The 21,222-nt window shown below is 43.4% G+C and overlaps 1 protein-coding gene across 2 annotated transcripts in view; it reads left to right on the top strand.

Moving 5' to 3' along the window:
• Positions 1 to 304: 304 nt before the first annotated feature.
• DNMT1 (DNA methyltransferase 1) overlaps positions 305 to 21,222 on the top strand; it is a 40,251-nt gene continuing 19,333 nt past the window's right edge. The window contains exons 1-12 of one of the 2 annotated variants that reach the window (XM_036032313.1): positions 305 to 456; positions 6,111 to 6,147; positions 6,671 to 6,778; positions 6,973 to 7,192; positions 7,837 to 7,912; positions 9,460 to 9,538; positions 11,701 to 11,735; positions 12,136 to 12,241; positions 13,696 to 13,727; positions 14,749 to 14,833; positions 18,756 to 18,790; positions 19,481 to 19,562. In XM_036032313.1, the coding sequence (XP_035888206.1) occupies positions 377 to 456; positions 6,111 to 6,147; positions 6,671 to 6,778; positions 6,973 to 7,192; positions 7,837 to 7,912; positions 9,460 to 9,538; positions 11,701 to 11,735; positions 12,136 to 12,241; positions 13,696 to 13,727; positions 14,749 to 14,833; positions 18,756 to 18,790; positions 19,481 to 19,562 (975 nt within the window). In that variant the 5' untranslated portion in view covers positions 305 to 376. The remainder of the gene's footprint in view (positions 457 to 6,110; positions 6,148 to 6,670; positions 6,779 to 6,972; positions 7,193 to 7,836; positions 7,913 to 9,459; positions 9,539 to 11,700; positions 11,736 to 12,135; positions 12,242 to 13,695; positions 13,728 to 14,748; positions 14,834 to 18,755; positions 18,791 to 19,480; positions 19,563 to 21,222) is intronic. The other variant, XM_028521984.2, reaches the window with a different exon arrangement.

The following is a 21,222-nucleotide window of genomic DNA, read 5'->3' as shown; positions in this document are numbered from 1 at the left end:
ACTAAGACCTTGAATTTTATGCTAGCACGCCTGAATTCCGTGAGGATCTCCCTTTTTTTATCTCCAGCACGCTGTAAAGAATGAATGAATGACTGTCTCAGGCAAAGGCTGGAGCAAACAGTGGATCTTGGACAAACCCATTGCTTTAGGCGGGGGTGCGCACCAGTCTCGCGCATGCGCATTTCCCTGTACACAGCCGGCTCCACTCAGTCTGCCTGCACCTGGTACAGTCTCTCTCAGTATGGTACGTCCCGACTTCCCCCGTGCCCAGGCCAGGGTGGTACGCGCCACCTCAGCTCACAGCCCCTCCCTGTCGGTTTCCGCGCGAAAAGCCAGAGCTGCCTGTGCTGCCGACACCTCTGCTGCAGCTTCTGAGATGCCTGCCCGCACCGCCCCAGCCCGGGTGCCCGCGCTGGCCTCCCGGGCCATCTCACTGCCCGACGATGTCCGCAGGCGGTAGGTGCCGCAGGGGACCGTGAGCTCTGTGGGGTGGCATGGCACTGGGGATGGAGGGTTTGCTTCCCCTCTGGGTAGCCCTTGGCTGCCGCTGACAGACGGGCGCGCATGCGTGGGATAGCGCGGCAGCTGTTGGCGCGGACAGGGTGGGACTTCCGGTCGCGCGCGTCCAGGGCTGTTTGGCGCCAAAATGGGCCAAGGGCCCTAACAGTGCTTCCTGACTAGAAACTTGGGGTCTCCCCTGACCTCAAAGTAGGGCAAGCTCAGAGTTCGCTTCGGGGGTCCCTTTCCTAGAACAGCCACAGGCTTGGCTCCTGCCTCCAGCTTGGTTGCACAGGAAGTGGGCAGCCCTCGGCTTCGGGACACCCCTCAACCAGGCACTTTGGCCTCCACTTCCGGTGCATGCTGTGGGGGGGGGGGGGGTGCGTAGGGGTGCCTTGTCCCTGAGGGTGTTTCAGGGGACCCTTCTTGGCGTTCCCACACCAACATCCCGATGGAGACCACCGGAGACAAACGTCGCCGGTCAGGGCCCGGGCGCAGCCGGCTCAGGTTTGCGAGTCCTGTCTTTTTTGGAGAGCTCCCTCCATCTCCAGCAGTTAGGGAAGTAGTATTCTGGAATAAACTGTTACCATGCACGAGGGCCATAGCTCAGGCCTCATGAAGACTGAATGGGCTTTTTTAGTAAATCTGCTCCTGTGAGCCTTGGAATCAAGGAAGCCTCACTAGGGAAAACTGGCTGTAGTTTCCAGCACGTGCCTGGGGGTGGGGGTAGTGAGGTGCAGTGGTTAATGTCAGGGATGGCTGTAGCAATTCTGTGCACATGGGTGGCTGCACATGGGAAGACCACTGGGTCTTCGCTTCTTGTTTGTAAAGGGCACCAATTTCACTCCTGAAAACTTGCATCCCTCACTTGGAGCACTAGTCACAGGACCCCTGACCAGGCCAGAACACTTCCAGTGGGAAGTGAACCCGACTTTGCCACTTCCCCGTGGTTGTTTGCTATGGTTGTGCCTGGCCAGGTCTACTTTGGTCCTTGGGTGGAGAGTGTGTGTGTTGGGGGTATTAGGGTCTCCTTAGCAGGTGTTTAAAGTTCCAACTGTCTTTTAAGCAGTTAGAGGGAATGTATTGTTCAAGAGTCTGCATCTCTATTCCCTCCCAAGATATAACATGACTTCAAATGGAAATGGAACTATGAAGGTCTCTGGCTTCATGATATTGACCCAATACATAGATGTTGGGGCCCGGCCTTCTTCACTCTGATGGTGATAACTTTACCTCCCCTGGTTTGTTTATGACCTTGGGCAAATGTCTCAAGCAAGCTACAGCTGTAGACTAGGGTTACTAATATGCATTGAAAAGTGGTATTGGAGTAAATGAGAATATGTGGGCCTGACACATAAAGGCCCACATGTTAACCTTGTATTGGCTAATCTTACTGGCTCAGGGGTTTTATTGGGCCACACCACTGTTTTTGTTTGTCCAAATTTGAATGTTAGGTGAGTGTTAACAATCTGCCATTTACTCTTGGTTCCATATTACTTTGAACTAGAATTGCTCACTGCAGGTATGGAGTTTCAGAGTTTTAGACCATGTGATAGACATTGAAATGGTCAGCTTATGCTGTCCTCTCAACAGCTTTCCTTACACTTTGAATTTTAATGGTGCAGAATACACATAAATATGGCATTCAACAATCCCTTAAACTTGATTTGTAATGCAAGTATAACTCTTGACTTACAAAAATTAGAGATGAGTTATTACTATATGACAGGAGCCTTAAGTCCATTAGAATACTCTAGTAGCAAAGTTTAGGTCTGGTCCTTATTTATGCATTTCTGTCACTTTTGCTAACTTGTGTTTATATAGCACCTTCTTTTAAAATGCGCATATAGTTAATTCATTACATATGTAATCACTTGCCCAGTAGTAGAAAGTATTTTCAATGTTTGGTCTTTAACTTCTTTATGGAAGTATTATTTACCATAAGTCTTCTCAAAAAGCATGCCTTTCAGGATAAGCCACATTTTTCCACTTGATTTTTTTCTCAGTCCAAGGTATCATCATTTGTACAGAAAAAGTGATAGTCTTCCGCTTGTCTTCCTGTTGTCAGTCAGGTCTGTTTTCTGAAAGTGGAAACTGATCCTGTTACAACATAAGCTGGATCCAGTGGTTTTCCTGCCCCTCCTACCCACCCCCACCGTCTGGTATACTTGGCCTGAAGTCCGGAATCCCTCTTCACTTGACTGAGTCATCTTGTGCTCTTCTCAGAAGCCATGCAGGCCTTCTTTTAGGTTCTCAGGGCCTGAGGCTATGCAGAGTGACCAAAATGAGGCTGGGCTCCACTTACCCCGTCATCCTTAAGATTGCACTCAGAAACACAGCCTCCTTCCCCCATATTGGAGAAGGGTGTGGAATTCTGTTAGTGTACCCCAGCGTTGCCGGGCAGCATGCATAGTTGGTGATTTGTTGTCCGAGCATGTTTTCTTTATTCATTGTATCTGTAGCTTGGTGTGCAGCGAACTCAAATGCTTGCATGCCAAACTTTCCTCTCTAATGAAGCCTGGGTTTACACATGATTCTAGCAACCTTTGCACAGCTCTGATTAGCCTTTGTAATTATAACAGCTTTTTTATCTGCTAGTCATTCTGTGATTAGATTAAGCCAGGTCTTGAAGTTAACTAGTTCCACGGCTCCTGCTGAGTAGGTAATGTATAGGGAAAAAAACTGACTTATCTGTTCTAGTTCTCCCCTGCAGTAAGTTTCTAGAGGTGCAGACCACTGGGGTTCAAATCCCACCCTGCCACTTGCCAACTCTGTGGCTAACCTCTTGGTATTTTATTTGTAAAATGGGGTGAAGGTACCTCTTCTACCAGGGCAGTATGCCGACTGACTGAACTATTAAGGTATCAGTGTGGTAGAGCAGTACCTGCAGAGAAACCTAGTGTTTGTCATGTGGTCATCTGTATAATTTCATTTCTATTAGGGGAGCAAAATTTAAGTACTAATGTGCAGATCTTAATACTGAGGCAGGAAGTAATGTAGCATTGTATGTGGTGTAGAGATGAGCTATATGCCTGCTTATTCCAAACTTTGTCTGGTTTCTTGTAGAATGGTCTGGACTTGCTTTTTCTACTACTGCCTTAGCTTTTGTGCCAGCGGTCCACTCCTACTCTTGTTTAGGCATTCTCTTTTTTAGGCTGGAGGTGACTTTTTCTCTTCTTTCAACTCAGTATATTGCTTTGTAGTATATTACTTTGTATCTTTGGCTTTTGTGTTGCTGTCTACTACCAGAGAGCCTCTTTCTTTCCTGACTTACCCCTTTCCTCTTCCCCTTTCTTTCATTCTTGGACCCTTCTTGCTTCTGGTGTGGGACTTCTACTTTCAGCAATTGTGGTGCCCACTGGAGATAGATGCCTCTAATTTTGATGCATCTCTAGAGAGCCAGTTCTGATTTCTAGCTGCTGAATAGCCATGTGGATAGCTGCTGTTCACCAAAACATCACTTCTGAAACTCATGGACTGCTTACTCTCCTTTTCCCCCACCAAAAAGTTCTGAATTTCTGATATTGTATTCATTTCTAATTGCTACCATAACAAATTACCACAATTTCAGTGGCTTAAATAAAACAATAAATAAATTTATTGTCTTAATAGTTCTGTAGGTCAGAAATCTGGAATGAGTCAGTAGATAAAAATCAGTGTCAGCAGGCTGTATTCCTTTCTGGAGGCTTTAGGGGAGAATCTGTTCCACTCTTTTAGGTAGAATTCACTTCCTTGTGGTGTAAGACTGAAGTTCCTTTTCTCTTGCTGGCTCTAAGGTGAACGTCTTTCTCAACTTCTGGATGTGATACATACAGTTGACCCTTGAACAACTTGGGGGTTAGGGGTGCTGAACCTCTGCACAGTCCAAAATTTATAACTTTTGACTCCCCCCAAACTTAACTAATAGCCTAATGTTAACGAGAGCCTTATGGATAACATAAATTGTTGATTAACGCCTGTCCTATGTTATCTGTATTATTACTGTATTCCTACAGTAAAGGAAGCTAGAGAAAAGAAGGTGTTAATAAAATCAGCCCTGGCCAGTGTGGCTCAGTTGGTTGGAACATCATCCCGGAACCAAAGGATCGCCAGTTCAGTTCCTTGTTGGGGCGTGTGCAACTGGTGTATTCTCTATTACGTTGATGTTTCTCTCTCTCCTTTCCCTTCTCTTGAATGAGAATAAAATAAAACTTTTTAAAAATCAAAATGAAGAGAAAATACATTTACAGTATTTATTGGATCTGTGTATTTCATACCCATGGTGTTCAAGGGTCATCTGTATTACTACTGTATCTGCAGTCTGCAGTCTGCTGAGAGTCTTTTCTACAGAAAGGCCTTTCTTGACCACCCAAGTTGGGAGGTTCCTACCTGGCAATGCCTCTGTCCAGTCACCCAGCTCATTGCCTGGAACAGAGCCTAGCATATAGCAGGTACCCACAGATGAGAGTGGTGATCAAAGCTAGAAGCAGGGTCCACACGCACTTGGCTTAGCCACTTTGATATTGTTCTTGCAAAGCCTGTTGCTCCCATTCCTGGCTTTGCTGCTAAAAGAGGGCTTTGCTTGCCCTCTGGAAAAGCTCTGTTCCTGGCCTTTGAGCTAGTGACAACTGAGTATCTAGTCTGTGGGTGCTGGGTGGGAGAATCCAGAGATGGTGGAGGCCTGGTTTCTGCCCAGTGTGCTCTGAATTCCCCTATTTCATACATCCCACTCTGCTGACTGCGCCAACCCAGCAGGTTAGAGCTGCTGCCCCACCGCCCACAGTCAGCACACAGGCTTAGGGACAGCCTCTTCACTCACCTCCTTTTCCTCAGTGTCATCGAGTCTCCTTCCTTTTTCTTCTCCCTGCCCCCCAAGGAGGCAAGATACTAGTCTTAAATAATTAAATCAGATCATGATTTTTCCAGCCAAACTCCTGACAGTTCTGCAATTTTGAAGTATTACATACAAACTTTACAAAAATTAGCTGTTGGGGCAGGTACCTGCCAAGTCTTCTAACTTCATGCATCTCCCCTGTGTGTGGGCACCTCTGCTGCCTTAATTCCCCTATTTCGTACATTCCTCATGTGAGTGCTGCCCTCCACCCCAGCCTTTAGGAGTGTTAGTCGCCTGTTCCCCACAGCATTCTGTGGCCCCGCTCTACTCATTCTCATGCTGACAGCACTATGGTACACCTTCATCTTGGCCCTTCTCAGATCCAGCTAGGGGAAGACCACCTCCAGGTCACTTTATTTACAAACGCAACCCAACTGACCTGCTTCCTATCCCAGTACCTTTTTTAATTCTCTCTACTGGTGGACAAAAGTAGGTTTACAGCTGTACATTTACTTCTCCCCACCCCTGTATTGTTACAGAGCTTCTGTATCTCTCACCATCAGAAAAGCTGCCCCCCAAAAAGGGACCTCATTTCAGTCACAAATGACTTCTTAATGTCTAGGCATTACAATAGGCATTCTAGATGGGGGTGGGGGGGAGGTGGCACTGTATTTTTTTTTTCTAACACTCATGTATATTAAATTTACTTCCAAAGTTCTTCAAAGCTGTGGTGCTAATTCTTATAAGTAAACTTGCTTAACAAGTTTTTTTTTTTCTTTTCCTTATTTTTCGCCCCCAGGCTCAAAGATTTGGAAAGAGATAGCTTAACAGAAAAGGTAATCTCCACCTTAAAAAAATTTTATTGCCAAATGTGACTACTTGACAGATACTCTGTAGCTTGTAAAACGTTTAAGTGGAATTGGCTTTTTTCCATAAAATTTTGAGATAACTTGGAAGTATTTTTGTTTTAATGTGTTGTGTTAACATGCTGCTAATATGAGCTGACTTCGGTAATTCATTGACAGGTTTCCCAAACTAGGTTCCAGACCTAGACTCCGAACTATCCCGTGTCCTGGGCACAGTTTTCAAAAGCCCAGTTTTGTTCTAATAAATTATATGTGACTCTGTCTCTGATCTTCCATTTTTTACCACTTTGGAGATGGTGTGATGTGATCTTAATGGAAACGTCAGCAAAGTGTCTAGTGAATACTTAAGTTGTGATTTTTTTGTTTTCTGCAGTCAGCATTGCCTGCCATTTAGTCATTGTTACCTGACCAGGTAGCATGATTATTTGTGTATTAGTCCATTAGTCAGTACCTTGGGAGTTTGGGGACTTCTAACCCTATGTCTTTCTCTTAGGAGTGTGTGAAGGAGAAATTGAATCTTTTGCATGAGTTTCTGCAAACAGAAATAAAGAATCAGTTGTGTGATTTGGAAACGAAATTACACAAAGAAGAATTATCAGAGGTAAGTCAGTTTTCAGTATCCTGACATCTAGAAAATGTCTCCTGTTGTGTAGCTTGTCTGTGACCAGAGAGGTGGAATAATCCCCAGCTCTCCTTGTTACCTGATAGTTATAAAGGAAATGCATGTGTTTCCTTATTCTCTTACTGCCACTTGTTTACATTCACTGCTACTTAAATTATCCTTTCCTGCTGTAGGAGGGCTACCTGGCTAAAGTCAAATCCCTTTTAAATAAAGATTTGTCCTTGGAGAACGGAGCACATGCTTTCAGTCGGGAAGTGAATGGATGTCTAGAAAACGGGAGCCATTCGAGTGGTGAAAACCGCAGAGTGAGAATGGCAGAGGAAAACAAGTCGCCCAAACCCATGTCCAAACCTTGCACGCCCAGGAGAAGCAAGTCTGATGGAGAGACAAAGTGTAAGAGCCCTTAACTCATTTGACCTTGATGGAGACTGTTACCACATAAGGAAGGGGACAGTCAGACTTGGAGCCATAGGTCCTCCTGGGCAGTACTTCCTGATTAGTTTCTTGTGTATACCTCTAGTAAGTATACTTCCTAACTAGCTTAGGTGTATACTAATCTAAATTTTGTCTTTGACCAAGTCTAGAGCGTTAGATCCCAAAACATGGCTAAGTTTGAGTTAGGAGGTATAAGATAATAGGAACTACTGATACTTACTCCTTTTTAAGCTAAACATTATCCTTAGGCTCCCTGCCAGCTTGTAGTCAAAGTAACTCTTTGGAATCTTCACAAACAAAAGATCATGGACTTGAATTCAGGTCTACCTCTCAGCCACTTCACATTTTGATGGTTCTGTGGTTCTGTTTCCTTGTCTGGTTCAGGGGTTGGCCTCTCATATAAGAGCTTGTGTAAAGTGGTTCAGCAAACTAGCAGGTAGGTGCTAATTGTCAACTTTATCAAGACAATTGTTGATTAGAATGAGAGAGGAAGGACACTTAATGCTCTGCATTAACTTGGTGATGCTGAAGAACTGCACCTTTGCTGTGAATTTTTTTATTCATAGTGGTTTTTTTTTTTTTTTTTTTTTTTCTTTAAACAGCTGAAGTCTCACCTAGCCCCAGGATTACAAGGCAAACTACCAGGCAGACCACCATCACCTCTCATTTCACAAGGGGGTCAGTATATAATGAATTGACAGCCTTCTTTTCTAGGGGCCAATCGCTTTTGGTAAAACATGTATGGAATTAGTAGGATATAATTTAGCACTTTTTTCCACAATGCGTAGATTTTTATCATGCAGTTTTGTTCATTAGACATTTATGTACAGCATTTCTTTTTTTACAATCTTATTTTGTTTTAGTTTCAGGTATACAGCATAGTGGTTAGACACTCATAAACTATAAAATGTTCCCTCTGCCCTGGCTGGTATAGCTCAGTGGATTGAATGCAGGCTACAAACCAAAGGGTTGCCAGTTTGATTCCTAGTCAGGGCCCATGCGTAGGTTGTAGGCCAGGTCCCCAGTAAGGGGCACATAAGAGGCAACCACACATTGATGTTTCTCTCCCTTTCTTTCTCCTTCCCTTCCCCTCTCTCTAAAAGATAAATAAAATCTTTAAAAAAATGTTCTTTCTGCTATTTCCAGGACTCACCTGGCACCATACATAATTATTACAATATTATTGGCCTTATTCCCTATGCTCTGTTTTACATCCCTGTGAACAGCATTTCTGAATACCTCATCTATTTTTACTATAGGGAACTTCAAAAACTTGGTAGGGATAGTAAAATGAACCCCCCAGTAATCCATCACCTAGTGTTACCAGTTAACCGCTCCTGGCCATCATTTCATCTGCACCCCCATATGCTCCAGCGATACTACAAGTGCACAACTCCTTATACCCCCATGTCCCCCCAGCTGGATTACTCTGACACAGATCCCAGATGTGTCATCTTATCTATGGATATTCCAGTACATTTCTAGGCAATGAGGTCTCTTATTGTTCTATGACAGATTTTAAATTCATATTTTGCTATAATTGCTAACATTTAGTGAAGTCATTTTTTAAAGAGGCAAAGCATAGCATGCTATTTTTATGCCTTATAAAGTGTAATGATTCCTTGCTGTCAGACACATAGCCAGTGTTCACATTTTTCCATGTGTAGCAAACAAAGTGTTTGGTTGATTGATTCCTTAAGCCTTTCAAGTTATAGATTTCCTTTTTATTTTCTTGCTGTTTGAAGAAAATAGGTCATTTGAAAAAAATTAGGTCATTTGTCCAATAGAGTTCCTTGATCTGGCTGACTGCATCCTTATGGTAGTTAATGTGTTCCCTTATCTCCATTTCCTATAATCTGGTAGTTACAACGTCTGAAGGTTTGGTCAGATCCAGGTTTATGTTTTTTAAGACTCCTTCATAGATGGCTCTGTAAGCTTCCACTGGAAGCATGTAATGTCTCTTCTTTGATACCAGCATCTGATGATCAATGTCCAGAATCATGATTTCTTAGGGTTTGCAAAATGGCGATATTCTCAGCCTATCACTTAAATATTAAACTTGAAGCCTCTTTCAACACCCTGTCAGTGACACCTGTCATTGGAGGGAAGAGGGCATCCATGCCCTGAATCTGCCCTAAAGAGGGTGGGGGGCATGTAAGTCATTCCACACCCACTGGGGACGAGGGTCTGGCTGAGCTAACGGGTGGCCTTACTGTGTTCAATAGCCCTGCGAAACGGAAACCTGAGGATGACCCTGAAAGAGCCAAACTGGACGACGATTCTGTCGATGAGGAAAAAGACCAGGTAAGTCTGGCCCACATCCAACATCCCACATCCAATGATTCTGTAAAAGCAGACAATTCTGCCATCGGTACACGTAGTGTGATAGTGCTGCTTGGACTTGGAAAACTGCTGGCTTGCTGAAGACCTTTGATACACAAAATGTCAATCTTGGTACTGTCCCATGTGACTGAAGGAAGGCCAAACCTGTAGAATACCAGATGGTCACACACTATTGATTCTCATCTCAGTTTTGCCACAGGACTAGCTCTGAGCATTGAGGGGAAATCTTTGTAGGTTTATGTGTGGGTACAAAGTGCCTGCTATGTAGTGAAGATGAGTGTCCATGATTTGTTCTAAGGCAAGGTTTCTCCAACATGGCATTACTGATTTTGGGGTCTGGGTAATCTTTGCTATGGGGGTAGTTTTATGCACTATTGAGTGTTTAGCAGCACTGGACCTCTACCCACTAGATGCCAGTAGCATTGCCCCCTCCCTTTCCAATTGTGACAACAAAATCATCTTCAGATATTGCCAGATACCCCTGGGGGCAAAGTAACCCTGGATGAAAAGCACTGGGCTAAGGGGTCACTCAGGGGCCATTGGGCTACCATTAGTATTGCAGTAGGCTTAAGATTCTGTTGTAGGACACACTAGTTCTCATATCACTTTATTCTTAGAAATTAGGTGTCACTGTTCATGATCTTGGTTCAGATATTTGTAGTTAGGTTTAGTCGTACTACAGTGAAGTGGGAAACTGAGACACAAAGGGGAAATAGCTTGTGCAATCATGTGGCCCAGTCTCTTGCCTCCTAGGAAGAATTTTCATAGGTGAAAGCAAGTCAGATCTTATAATATTGATAACTGTTTTTATAAATGCAGTAGTTTTAGAGTTTCTTGTATTTTAATCTTCTGGAGAGCTTATATAGCCTGTTCATCAGGCTTCTAGAGAAATACACAACAAGCCAGTGCACTGGCACTGGGTGTGAGGCCTTGGGGGCTTCCGGGATGAACACTTGTAAAGATAGTGTTTATTCCAATACGTTAGAATAAGACTTAGTTTACCAAACTGGACCAAGTGTTATCAGATGGCATCAGTCAAATAAGTGGTAATATAGACTATCTTACTTGAGTCAGTTCAAAGTCTTGAGAATTTATTATGTTTTAAAAACATACATTGCATGCACCTGGTAAAACTTTCACATAGTACTAAAAGATGTACAGTACATGGATCTCCCTCCTACCCCGTCCCCTCGAAGCTCTTGTGTTTCTTAGGGGCAAGCATTATTCTGTGTCTTCATTGTTTCAGGTTATATACAGGGTCTGGCACAAATAACATCCCCTTTATATTACAAAATCTTTTATTACAAAATCATAAGCATGTAATTCTGTAACAACAATATCACACTCAAGCACACCATATGACATTTTAGGTGAAATGTTCAAATTAAAACTGTAAATTAATACTCCCATATTATTACTCGACCAACTACAGTCAAGTTGGAATTACTTCTGCTGGAACCTATATGTATGTATGTATGTATGTATGTATATATATTAGTATATCAGTATAAAACCTACATTCAGATTCCCTAGAGAAACAGAACCAGTAGGATGTGTATGATTAATTTTAAATAATTGGTTCACGTGAGTTATGAAGCTGGCAGGTCTGAAATACACAGGACAGACTTATAGGCTGGAGACCCAGGGAGGGGTTGATGTTGATCTCTTTTAAATACATAAATACAGCTATCCTCAGATGGCAAATATTATCAACTTAGGGAACTAATGTACTAGAGTATTCACCTAAGAATAGCTGGTGTCCAAATTAGGTTGTTGTCACTTTGTGATATGAACCCTGAGTTACCGTTTTGTTTTTTTCTAATAGTGAAGACTTCCTGACACAAGGTAAAAGGTCTCTGATCTTTTTCAGAGCCACTCGGGGCAATCTATAGTGTGCAGACATACCCTGGGGCAACTCCTGGGCCTTCTTGTTTTGAGGGGATGAGGCATTAATGCTGGACTGGTGGTTGTCCAGATCTTCTCCCCCAAACCTTAACACCCCCAATCCCGCCCTCTTTTTAATCATATCAAATGTATTTACTTAACACTTTAACTTACATTTTTGGTTTTGATTTTCTTTTGAAATGAATAATTTTGTCTTTTCTTCTTTTCTCTCCACACAGGAGGAAAAGAGACGTCGAATTACATCCAGAGAACTGTAAGAATAATTACTATACCTTTTTATTCTGTGTAAGCTGTAATTTTGATTATTTTAATGACATTTTAGAAATGTTTTAATTAAAAAGAACTTTATAGTCCTTTAGAACTTTAAAAGAATTGTGGTAACTGTAGATAGCTTAAGGATGCTGAGTTTGGGGTCAGATTAACCTTTTCAATTCAGGTAGAATTCTCCTTGCAGAGAATGAATGGAGGACACCTGGCAGTTATCAGAACCAGATCTACAGGTCATTGAAATATTAAATGTTAAGGTAGCATGTTCCTTTTAGGGCCCCTGAGATAAAGATCGAGTTTTGGGGTAACAAGGAGGACCTTATGAAAACTGCTTCCAGGGGAGGAGTCTGAAAGTCACCCTCTGGCTATATTGTTTTGCTTGACAGAGTTGCCAGACCACTTTCTGCAGACGAACCAGAAAGCGTCAAACTAGAAACATACATGGAAGAGGAAGAAGACAGAGATGAAAAAGTAAAGCATGGACACCTCCAAGTTTGTCACTTGTACTTTAATCTGAGTCCCCATTTGGCTCTAGGAAGCGGGTGGAGAGTATGTGGGCTCAGAATAACTTTCATTAATGACCAAAATGACCATGACTTTGGCTAAAATGCTTTTCAGACTCATTTTTCTGGTGGCTCTCTATGTGGAAGGTGGGTTAAACTGCTGTTGTGATAGGAAGTACATCAGTGGTAGACCTGGGGTCAGCTGGACCTTTGCTGTCCCATCAGTCCATCAGAGCTTCAGTCTGTCCCCTCACCCACCTGCCTCTCACCCAAGAAGTCTATGAAAATTTCATTTTCAAGCATGTGAGGTACTAAAATTCTAGAGCATCATTTAGATACAAAGCCACATTCTTAACTGAGATCAGGCTAGTAGATCTCTAGCTCCTTGGTGGAATCAGAGTTCAAGGTTCTGTGAAATCACAAATGTGCCACCTGAACCCCCATGAGGAGGGGGTGGGAGGCGGAATGGGGGTTCAATACTGGAAACTTTACCATGGGACAAAGGGCCGACACTGGGTAATCATAGGTGATGGAGCAGTAAGGGGTCCTGTTTTGGTTTTCACGTGAAGGCATGGATTAGAAGTTTCTTACTATAGTTTCTAAATGTGGATGGGTAGAGAGTGCCTTTATTGGGACCCTGTTAAAGAATGGGTTATTTGGCTCTAGTGGAGGGTCAGCTAAGGTGGATGTTGATTCCTGAACCATTTGGTACTTGAAGCTAGTCTTTAAGTACATTCCCTACCCTGATACTAGTTAAAATAAGACAGCAGTTACAGTTGGGACACACGTTGAGTGCCTTTCAGAAGGGGCAGTTTTAGTGGGCCAGCTCACTCACCTTCCAAAGAAGGAGCTTTGGGCAAGGCTGAAGTTGCTTACCCGTGGTCAAGCTCCCAGGATCTCTTCTTGCAGTAGGAAGGTTCCCAACATGTTTTTCTCCTAATGCCATTGACCTTTGTGGTCTCTTTATGTATGAATGACATGAGGAGTTTCTGAGGCTGAATTTGGCTTGAGCAGTTCTCCGAGAGATGTGTGTAGCTCTTTAAACCTGGACTCCAAACGATGTGTTGTCCATGTTTAAGATAGAACTCTTGTCTAGACTGGATCACGCTACTTTATTTCTTTATTACAGATTCCTAGTTTTGATATAAAATTATTGTCTATGAGGTTGTCAACACTCATGGCAGGTGACAGAGGCTCGTGGGTAAATACTTGAACTACAGGACCTGTTCTCTTAAGAGTGTCTTTAATTTCCTGCTTACGCCACCAAAAAAATTTTGCTGTCTTGAAGGTAGACAGTTTTTACTCTCACCCATCCCTACTGATCCCATCCCAGTAGGATCAGTTTAGATATTTTATTTTCATAGAACATTTTAATAGAATGATTAGGACCAGATGGGGGAAAACTAACTAGTCTTTTTTTTTTTTTTTTTTCCCTGCACTTAGGAAAAGAGACTCAGAAGTCAAACCAAAGAACTGTAAGTATAGTAAACATGCCTTCGTACTTTATATTGTGAAACTTACTGTTAAAATAAGTGTTCTGGTAAAAATAATAGATTGGAAAGACTATTAGGTGCATTAATTATTCATGTAGAATGTGGGTGAGTTCAGTTTGTGGAAGATCAGACCACCACAGTGGAGGCTGAGGTCAGTTCAGATTCAGCTGACTTGACCCCAGGCCCTTCCTCATACAGCAAGCAATTCTCCAGTGGTGTTTTAAGGGCACTGAATAAGCAGCTATGTTATGTCTGTTACCCATAACTATGAAGACGCTGTGTAACAAATAGCCCCAAAGCTCAGTGGCTTAAGACAGTTAACCATTTGAGTTCACAAGTCTATAGCTTGGTGGCTGTTGGCTGATCTTGGACAGGGATGACAGGGCTGACCTGCTACTGCCCCACGATTTGGTTAACCTAGGGACAATCTCATGGCAGTAGTAGACCCTGAGGGCAGAATTGAAAAGCAACACCTTTACAAGCTTCTTTTGACATCCATTTGGCTGAAGCAAATGTTGAAACTGAGGCTAAGCCTGGGTGGGGGTGGGTAGAACACCCAAACTGAGTGGCAGGGCCCTGGCAGATGGGGAGGTGAAGATCTCACGTGTCCAGTTGGCTTTCCTTGGTTGGTGATGCAGATGGCACCAGCTCTTCCTTACCCTCACAGGGGTGGCCGTGGGCTAGACACTTGAACTACAGGAAGGGTTCCCATCATGTCACGAGAAATCAGTGAAGTCCTGGTGTCTGTTTCTTGTTTTAAACTACTGGCATCTCCCTCATCAACATTTGTATAAAGTGTTGATGGTATTTCTGAGATCATAGTTCTGAGGTGATCAGTGCCCTTCGGGGTCCTGCAGTGAAGTCTTGTCCTGCCAGGTAGGAAAGGTGACCCATGCACTGATGCAGGGAGGAGACTGTGCATTGGCCCTCATCAGTCTGCTTGCAAGGGTGTCAGGCTCCCTGAGCTGATGGGGGGGTGTGTCTTGCTTTTGTTTTGTGACAGAACACCTAAACAGAGACCTAAGGAGGAGCCTGACACAGAAGCAAGTCCAGGCGTTCAGGCTGAAATGGATGAAGGAGATGAGAAAGTAATGACTGAATCTTTGTTACTTTAATTTTTTTAATTATATTTTATTGTGTATGGAATTACAGTTGTCCTGGTTTTTTTCCCTCTTTGTCCCCCTCCACCCAGCACCGCTACTCCCTCAGACAATACCCCCACCATTGTTTATGTCCATGGGTTGAGTGAATAAGTTCTTTGGCTGCTCCCTTTCCTATACTGTACTTCACATCCCCATGGCTACTCCGTACCTGCCTATTTGTACTTCTGAATCCCCTCACCTCTTCACCCATTCTTCTGCGCCACCTTCTGGCAACCTTCTGGTAACTAACTTCTTTTCTCTTGCTGCTTTTAAGATTCTCTTTATCTTTAACCTTTGGCGTTTTAATTATGATGTGACTTGGAGTGAACCTCTTTGCATCTATCTTGTTTGGGACTCTCTGTGCTTCCTGGACTTGCATGTCTATTTCCTTCACCAAGTTAGGGAAGTTTTCTTTCACTATTTTTTCAGATAGATTTCCAATTTATTGCTCTTTCTCTTCTCCTTCTGGCCCCCCTAGGATGTGAATATTGGGCCTCTTGAAGTTTTCCCAGAGGCTGCTTATACCACCCTAATTTTTTCTGGATTCTTTTTTCATCTTGGTCTGCGTGACTTTTTTTTGCTACCTTACATTCCAAATTATTGATTTGATTCTTGGCTTCATCCATTCTGTTTCCCTGTAAATTGTTCTTTATTTTAATTAGTGAATCCTTCATTTCTGACTGGATCTTTTTTATGCTGTAGAGGTCCTCACTAAGTTCCTTGAGTATCCTTATAACCAGTGTTTTGAACTCTGCATCTGATAGATTGTTTATCTCCCATTTCATTTAGCTTTTTTTCTGGAGTTTCTATCTGTTCTTTGCCTCCTCATTTTGGCAGTCTCCCTGTGTTTGTTTTATGTATTACGTAGAGCTGCTATGACTCCTTGTCTTGGTAGCATGATCTGGTGTACTAGGTGTCCCGTAGGGTCCAGTAGCACAGCCTCCCGTATCACCCAAGCTGGGTACTTGAGGTATGACCTCTGTGTGGGCTGAGTAAAACTTCCTCTTGTAGTTGAGCCTTGTTGCTGTTGGCAGATCAATGGGAAGGATTTACCCAGGCCAGTCAGTTGCAAGGATTGGCTGTGACCACTTACCACCAACCTCCTCCCTCACTGAGGACTAGCTGTGCAGGGCTGGGTGGTGGTGCTCCAACATGTCTATAGCTGTCCCTTGGGTGCTGTGTCCCTGGGGTTTCCCAGATGGAGCCGGCCAAGGTCAGCCCCCACCTGTGTTTTGCCTGGGGCACCCTGCCTGAGCTACAAAGCAATCTGAGATGGCTGCTACTTGTGCTGGGCTTAGAGATTCCTGGGCGAAGCCAAGCTGTTATTCTAATCTGGCTGCTGCTAATGTGGGACCTGGGGCTCATGGAGGCTAGCTGTTGCTTGTTTGATAGGAGTTAGGAAGTTGTGAAGTATGAGCCTTGAGACCAGCTATTAATATGGAAAAACATTTTGGGTGGGCCTGTACTTTGGGAAGGGCCAAGTCTCTGGGGATCTCCAGGGCAGGTCTAACAGTGTTAGCCAGGTTGATGAAGTCTCAGATTTGGTAGCAGTCTACCAGCTCTGTTGGGGGAGGTGTCAGCAAAGGGACAATATTCTCTGTGTGCCCCGATGCCAGACACTTCAGTTTCTCTCTGTATATCACTGGTGTCTTTCAAGCTGCTACCCCCGAGGAACCGCTTGGGACTTGAAGTTTCTTCCGACACAATCCCTGTTGGTTTTTGCAGCCAGAAGTTGTGGGGACTTATCTTTCTGACACTGGAATCCTGGGCTGGGGGGCCTGGTGTGGGTCTGGGACTCCAGTCTGGAAATATCCCTTCTGAACACATGGATGTGAGACCAGCCCATTCTGTGTCTACACCACTCCTACCAGTCTGTATGGATGTGGATTAATTCCGTTGTTGCCAGACTTTCGTTCAACTTGATTTCTGACGATTCTGAGTGATGGTGGTTCTATATTTTAGTTGTAATTTTGATGTGGTTGTGTGAAGAGGTGAGCCATGTCTGCCCACGCTACCATCTTGACCAGAAGTTACTTTATTTTGTTTTCATTTGGTTGGGAGAAATTTCATGGGACAGGGCTCTGGGTTCAAATCTACCCCTACCTACCTGTGAGATGACTCTGGGCAAATTATCTAACCCCACTTGTAGGGGCTGGTGGTTGTCCTTGTATGTCAGTGCCTGATGTCTGGTGCGCATTCACTTCAGTTGTCTGTTTATCCATAATGCTGAAGAGGGCCTGTGTGTGCCTTGACTACGATGTCTTTGAAACCAGCTGCTCTTAAGATCCTCTCTGCTGAGAAGTCCTGACATGTGTCAGCCCAGGCCTGTGTCAGCCATGCCCGTGTTGCTTGAACAATCTGTCTCCTAAGTTCTGAGTCTAGTTCTCCCCATCCCCACCAGCTGCTCACTTCCAGGTCAGCTAAGTAAACATGTTCTAAGGTTTAAACATAACACATTGAGACAAGGCTGGGCCTGCATAAAACCACAAGATAGTAAGATTATGTCCACAGGGTTGCCCTGCTACCATAATTCTCGGGGAAGGGGATAAATCTGCTGGGGACACAGCACAGGAGTCACAAGCTCTTCAGGCAGTTTTGTTCCTGTCTGGCTGAGAGAGGCTGAGCTAGGAGAATTCCTGGATTGTCTCCATGGACTTGTCTGTTGAAATCTAGAGACTGGAACCTGAGGTCACATATTACTTGGCCATGAGCATTCTGCCTCCCAGCCTGGTTGGCCATGGCATCTGTTCTTGTCCTGTGGCAGCGGACTCTCTTGGTGTTCCCACCAGCTTGCTCTAACATCTTACTGTCTTGTCACCTTTCTGTCCAGACATTGGTTACCTTCCTAGAGAGATTTTGGTGGTGGTGTCAGACCACCCATTCTTCCCAGACAGACTGGCAGGTGATTGGGATTACATAGCCGGCACTTGGCCTTTTTAATATTGTTGACTCTTCCACTTTAATAGATCCATTCATAGATTTGTTGCTTTATGAAGATGAACTATATTATCAGAAAGGTATTTTTTTTGTCTGAAAACTCAGAAGATAGTTGATTGTCCATATAAAGCAAGGAGTTGGTAACAGTTTGGAATTTTTATTTTTTTAAAGCAACTAATTTATTTTTAGAGAAAGAAGGGAGAGAGAAATGTTGATTTATTGTTCCATTTATTTATGTATTCATTGGTTGCTTATTGTATGTGCCCTGACCTGGGATCAAACCCATAACCTTGGAGAATTGGGACGATGCTCTAACCAGCTGATCTCCCCAGCCAGGGCAGAATTCTTATTTTTATGTCTTAATTTTCCATAGTAGATTCTAAGTCATGTGCCACCCCATCCTTGACCCCCACTATCTCAATATTTGTCTTCAGTCCTGGCCAGATGACAGATGGAGCTATAGGCATTTTGGGTAATATAAGAAAAATTGCTATAATGTCTCCTTCACTGAGCTTTCCTGGGACAGTGGCACACTACGGCCTCCAGGCTAAATCTGGCCCTCTATTTTTGTATAAAGCTTTATTGGAACGTAGCCATGCCTTTTCATTTACATATTATCTCTGGTTGCTTTTGTGCTACAGAGGTAGAGTTGAGTAGTTGTGACATGGCGCTTGCAAATCTGAAAATGTTTGTTTTTAGGCCTTTCCAGAAATAGTTTGCCAATTATTTGATCAACCCTTGTTTGAAGGGGATAGGGAGCTGAGTAAAAAACCTGAAGCCTCATCTCTACCCTGTGTATCTGCTGAGATCCTTCTGTTCTCTAGTTCTGCAGAGCTGCAGCCACTAACCGATACTTCGGGTTTGGTCTAGCTCTTTCTCAGATGCTAATTTTTTCCCCTTTATCTCTCCATTTCTGCTTCCTCCCTCTCAGGATGAAAAGAGGCACAGGAGTCAACCGAAAGATCTGTAAGTATTTAATGCTTGCACTTATGCGCTGTGCTTTGTGTAACTTTAATCACTAAAATAAGTGTTCTAGAGACCTGTGACTATGGAGGTTTACAGGGAGTGGCTGATGCTATTGGAAGATTGGATCAATTGGGGCAGGGTTGGATAAGAAACCACACTGAGCCCTCTTACCTTCTGCCAGTGGCACTCCTGTCAACTGCACAGTCATGTGTGTCTCTTAGCTTCCAGGACCTGTCATCAGGTGCTCCCCCCTGCCCTGTCTGAGGGGATCACATGGAGCTTCTGAAAGCCCTGTTCAGGATCCTGAGTTAGCAACATGCCTTTAGCGCCACCATGACATGGGGCTTTCTTTTTTGGATGAGAAGATTCCATTTCCTAGATATATTCTGAATACTTATTTTAATGTTTTTTAAAGATGTTTATTTTTGGAGAAGGAAAGGGACAGAAACATCGACTAGTTGCCTCTTGCATGCCCCCAACCGGGGACCTGGCCTACAACCCAGGCATGTGCCCTGACCGGATATTGAACTGGCAGCCTTTTGGTTTGTGGGACAACACTCAACCCACTGAGCCCACCAGTCAGGGCTGAATATTTTGCTTTTTGATAGGGAGGCATTAGTTCTTTAATGCAAGTTGGTGAAATCGTTAGTTTTTCTGAGCTAAAATTTGGCATATTTGTTTACCTAACAGAGCTGCCAAAAGGAGACCTGAAGAAAAAGAGTCTGAAAGAATAAAACCACAAATTTCTGACGAAAGAGATGAGGATGAAAGGGTAAGGCTAGTTTTTAAAATTTTACCGTATTTCATACATCCCATCAGCTAGAATATTAAAATGATTTAAAAATTGCTTTTGTTATAGAAATGTTAAACTATACCCAAAAGTAGGCAGAGTAGGTTAGCAGACCGTCACGTTTGATTAGCCTTCAACAATTACCGACTTGTATGGCTGTGTTTTAGCCTAGTCCCACTTACTCTCCTCCCCTTCCCTTTACCCCCATGGTGAACAAACCCGACACATTACTAAAACATTTACTAAAACATTTACAGAAGAACTGCTCGTAAAAGGGAGGGACTCTTTTTAAACATCACCATAATCCCATTGTCCTAACAAAATAATAACGAGATCTAGTCTTTGTTTAAACTTCCCTGACTTTCTGCATTGTGCTTTTACAGTTTGTCTATTTGAAGCAGGATGCAAACACGGTCTACACAAAACATTTGTTTGATATTTGTTCTAAGTGTCTCCCCACAGTTCCACCCCTCTCCTTTTTCTTGTAACATGTGAAAATCTTCAGTCCATACACATCCTGAATATCTGTAGAGTATCTGGATTCTGGCTTTTGCCATTTGTGCTCCTCTTGTGTTTCACATCTCCCTGTAGCCCTGTCTCTTGCAGGTCTATAAGACCTGCTTGACCAGATGCAGGTCTTTTGTTTTCCAGAGCACTTCTGAGATGCTCTATCACACTAGAAGGCACAGTCGTCTTTTTGTGGAGTCAAGGTTGATTACTGGGTTCAGGTGCTGTCCGCTTGATCCATCCATTATAAAGTCCCCCTCAGTTTTCCACCTAATGTTTTCAGTAGGCATTGCTTAATTCCATTATGTCACCAGAAGTTGCAAAGTGGTGAGAGTCTAGTTCTATCATTCCTTCATTTATCCAAAATAATTCTAGAAGTAAGTTTCCCCTTATATTAGTCTGTTCGAGCCACCATGACGAAATACCACAATCTTGTTGGTATCAACAACAGATATTTTTTTCAATTCTGAAGACTGGAAGTCTAAGATCAAAATGCTGGCCAAGTTAGTGTTTGGTGAAGTCTTTCTTCCCGGCTTGCTGACAGTCAGCTTCGCAGTGGGCCCTCACGTGGCCTTTCCCTGTGTGAGCACAGGGAGAGTGAGCTCTGGCCTTCCCCTGGTAAGGGCACCAGTCCTGTTGGGTTAGGAACCAGCCCTTACAACCTCATATAACCTTGGTCACTTTCTTTAAAGCCCCTTCTTCAACTATAGTCACATTTGGGGTTAGGGTTTCATCAGTTATGTACTTGAGGTACTGCTTATATAGGAAAGCTAAGGGATTTTTTTTATTGCTCTCTTATGAGTCTTTTAAGGAAGTCTTTGGCTATAAGAATTTTTTTTTAAAGATTGTATTATTTTTTAGAGAGGGAAGGGAGGGAGAAAGAGAAATATCAATGTGCAGTTGCTGGGAGTCATGGTCTGCAACCCAGGCATGTACCCTGACTGGGAATTGAACCTGGGACACTTGGCTATAAGAATTTTGATAAGACTGTATCATCAGGTCTCTCGTTCTTTGCCTTCTTTTCTACCTGTGACTAGGTTTTGTGGTAACCACATATATAAAATTAGTAACTCTGAGCACTATGCACATATAAAATGCTTTTTTACTCTTCACTCCAATTTTGTGTTTTCCATTT

The sequence above is a fragment of the Phyllostomus discolor genome, chromosome 8 (genome assembly GCF_004126475.2).
Source record: "Phyllostomus discolor isolate MPI-MPIP mPhyDis1 chromosome 8, mPhyDis1.pri.v3, whole genome shotgun sequence".
Lineage (NCBI taxonomy): Eukaryota > Metazoa > Chordata > Mammalia > Chiroptera > Phyllostomidae > Phyllostomus > Phyllostomus discolor.
Note: the sequence above shows the minus strand (reverse complement) of the source record. Positions and strands in the feature narration are given on the sequence as shown.